At 39.1% G+C, this 2,127-nt stretch overlaps 1 protein-coding gene across 1 annotated transcript; it reads left to right on the forward strand.

Moving 5' to 3' along the window:
* Positions 1–446: 446 nt before the first annotated feature.
* On the forward strand, positions 447–1,885 carry LOC126969926 (26S proteasome regulatory subunit 8). Its single transcript, XM_050815562.1, has one exon. It carries the CDS (start codon positions 604–606, stop codon positions 1,810–1,812), a length of 1,209 nt encoding a protein of 402 aa, XP_050671519.1. The 5' UTR covers positions 447–603; the 3' UTR covers positions 1,813–1,885.
* The last annotated feature ends 242 nt before the right edge of the window (positions 1,886–2,127 follow it).

Raw genomic sequence — 2,127 nt, forward strand, 5'->3', positions numbered from 1 at the left:
AACCAACAGTCTTCGCTATATCTAGCCTAAGTACCAGGCCTTCTCCCTTGTTTTCGATATCCACCACCCATCTATTTGTTAGGTATGATACCATGAGTTGGCGGTTCATTATGGTTTCCATTATTTCGTGGGTAGGGAGGGAATGGCAACAGACCAGCTGTGAATAGTCGTATCGGAACCGGTCTCCAGACGGCTCCTTGCATTTTGCAGATGTTTTGCATATTGCCGAGAGGGTAGTGCAGACAGATGCGTTGAGTAGTTAGTAAGGTACTTCAGGACCACATCACTAAATTTTTTAACTAGGGCTAAAAAGAAGTTGCCAGAAACTCAACGACAAAACTTTTCCTCAACTTTGGTCAACTTTCCAAAACAGTGTAGAGACATTACGCATTAGGCAAGTCTCAGTCTGTGGTCTGAAGCATGACATTATGTTATTGATTTTGACAGTTGTCATTTGAAAAATGAATCGTGATTTGAGATTTCGCATTTCAGTTTTGTGAATGCTATGTTGTAGATAGTTGATTTTACAATTCATTTTCAGTAAGCTCCATTAATTAAAACACTGAAACTTTTGTATGCGTGTTTATCACTCAAAACTTCAATATGACGCTCACAAAGATGGAGGTGGACTCCGTCAAAGGTGAGGGTTTTCGCCCTTACTACACAACAAAGATAGAAGAACTTCAACTTATCGTCGCCGAAAAGTCTCAAAATCTTCGACGTCTTCAAGCTCAGCGTAATGAACTTAACGCGAAGGTTCGTATGTTACGTGAGGAGTTGCAGCTTCTCCAGGAACAAGGCTCATATGTCGGTGAAGTTGTCAAGCCAATGGATAAGAAGAAAGTTCTAGTGAAGGTACACCCAGAAGGCAAGTTTGTAGTGGATTTAGATAAAAACGTTGATATTAACGATGTTACTGCTAATTGTCGTGTAGCACTGCGCAATGAGAGCTACACTTTGCATAAAATTCTGCCAAATAAAGTAGATCCATTGGTATCACTCATGATGGTGGAAAAGGTTCCTGACTCCACATACGAAATGGTTGGTGGATTAGACAAACAGATTAAAGAAATCAAGGAAGTGATTGAGTTGCCTGTGAAACATCCAGAGCTGTTTGATGCTCTTGGTATTGCACAGCCAAAGGGTGTACTTTTATATGGGCCACCTGGCACAGGTAAGACATTACTTGCTAGGGCTGTAGCTCATCATACTGAATGTACATTCATTCGTGTGTCTGGCTCAGAGTTAGTCCAAAAGTTCATAGGTGAAGGAAGTCGCATGGTAAGAGAATTGTTTGTTATGGCCCGTGAACATGCACCATCCATTATATTCATGGATGAAATAGATTCTATTGGATCTTCAAGAATTGAGTCTGGTAGTGGTGGTGATTCTGAAGTACAGAGAACTATGTTGGAGTTGCTAAATCAACTGGATGGTTTTGAAGCAACCAAAAATATTAAAGTTATCATGGCCACCAACCGAATTGACATTTTGGACCCAGCATTGTTGAGACCTGGTCGTATTGACAGGAAGATTGAGTTCCCACCACCAAATGAAGAAGCGCGTTTGGATATCTTGAAGATTCACTCTCGTAAAATGAATTTAACAAGAGGTATCAACTTGCGGAAGATTGCAGAGTTGATGCCAGGAGCATCGGGTGCTGAAGTTAAGGGTGTCTGTACTGAGGCTGGTATGTATGCCCTCAGAGAACGCAGAGTTCATGTAACTCAAGAAGATTTTGAAATGGCAGTAGCTAAGGTGATGCAGAAAGATTCAGAGAAGAACATGTCTATTAAAAAGTTGTGGAAGTAATGTCTCTATTTCTTTTTTACGAATCTTTTATTCTATGTAATAGCCCTTCATAAATATAATTATTTTGATTTTATTAGTGTTTTATTTTTACAAATGTTAGTGTCTGTTTTTGATTTTTAAGGTTGCATATAAAAAGTAACCAGTCATAATGGTAGGTTAGCATTCTGTAAAAAAAATTTTTATTGAAGAGGAGGACAAACAAGTGTTTAGATTGAACTATAATAAGTGATCATTTTTCAAGGCTTTTTAGGAAGGTGTGCTTTGTCATCATCCTGGAAACACCACACAAGCAGATTATTCCACAATCTGGTTGTA

Source organism: Leptidea sinapis, chromosome 19, assembly GCF_905404315.1.
Source record: "Leptidea sinapis chromosome 19, ilLepSina1.1, whole genome shotgun sequence".
Taxonomy (NCBI): Eukaryota; Metazoa; Arthropoda; class Insecta; order Lepidoptera; family Pieridae; genus Leptidea; species Leptidea sinapis.

Bases quoted from the DNA above. Each gene is read 5' to 3' on its own strand.
- LOC126969926 (XM_050815562.1), top strand. From the start codon at position 604: ATGACGCTCACAAAGATGGAGGTGGACTCCGTCAAAGGTGAGGGTTTT.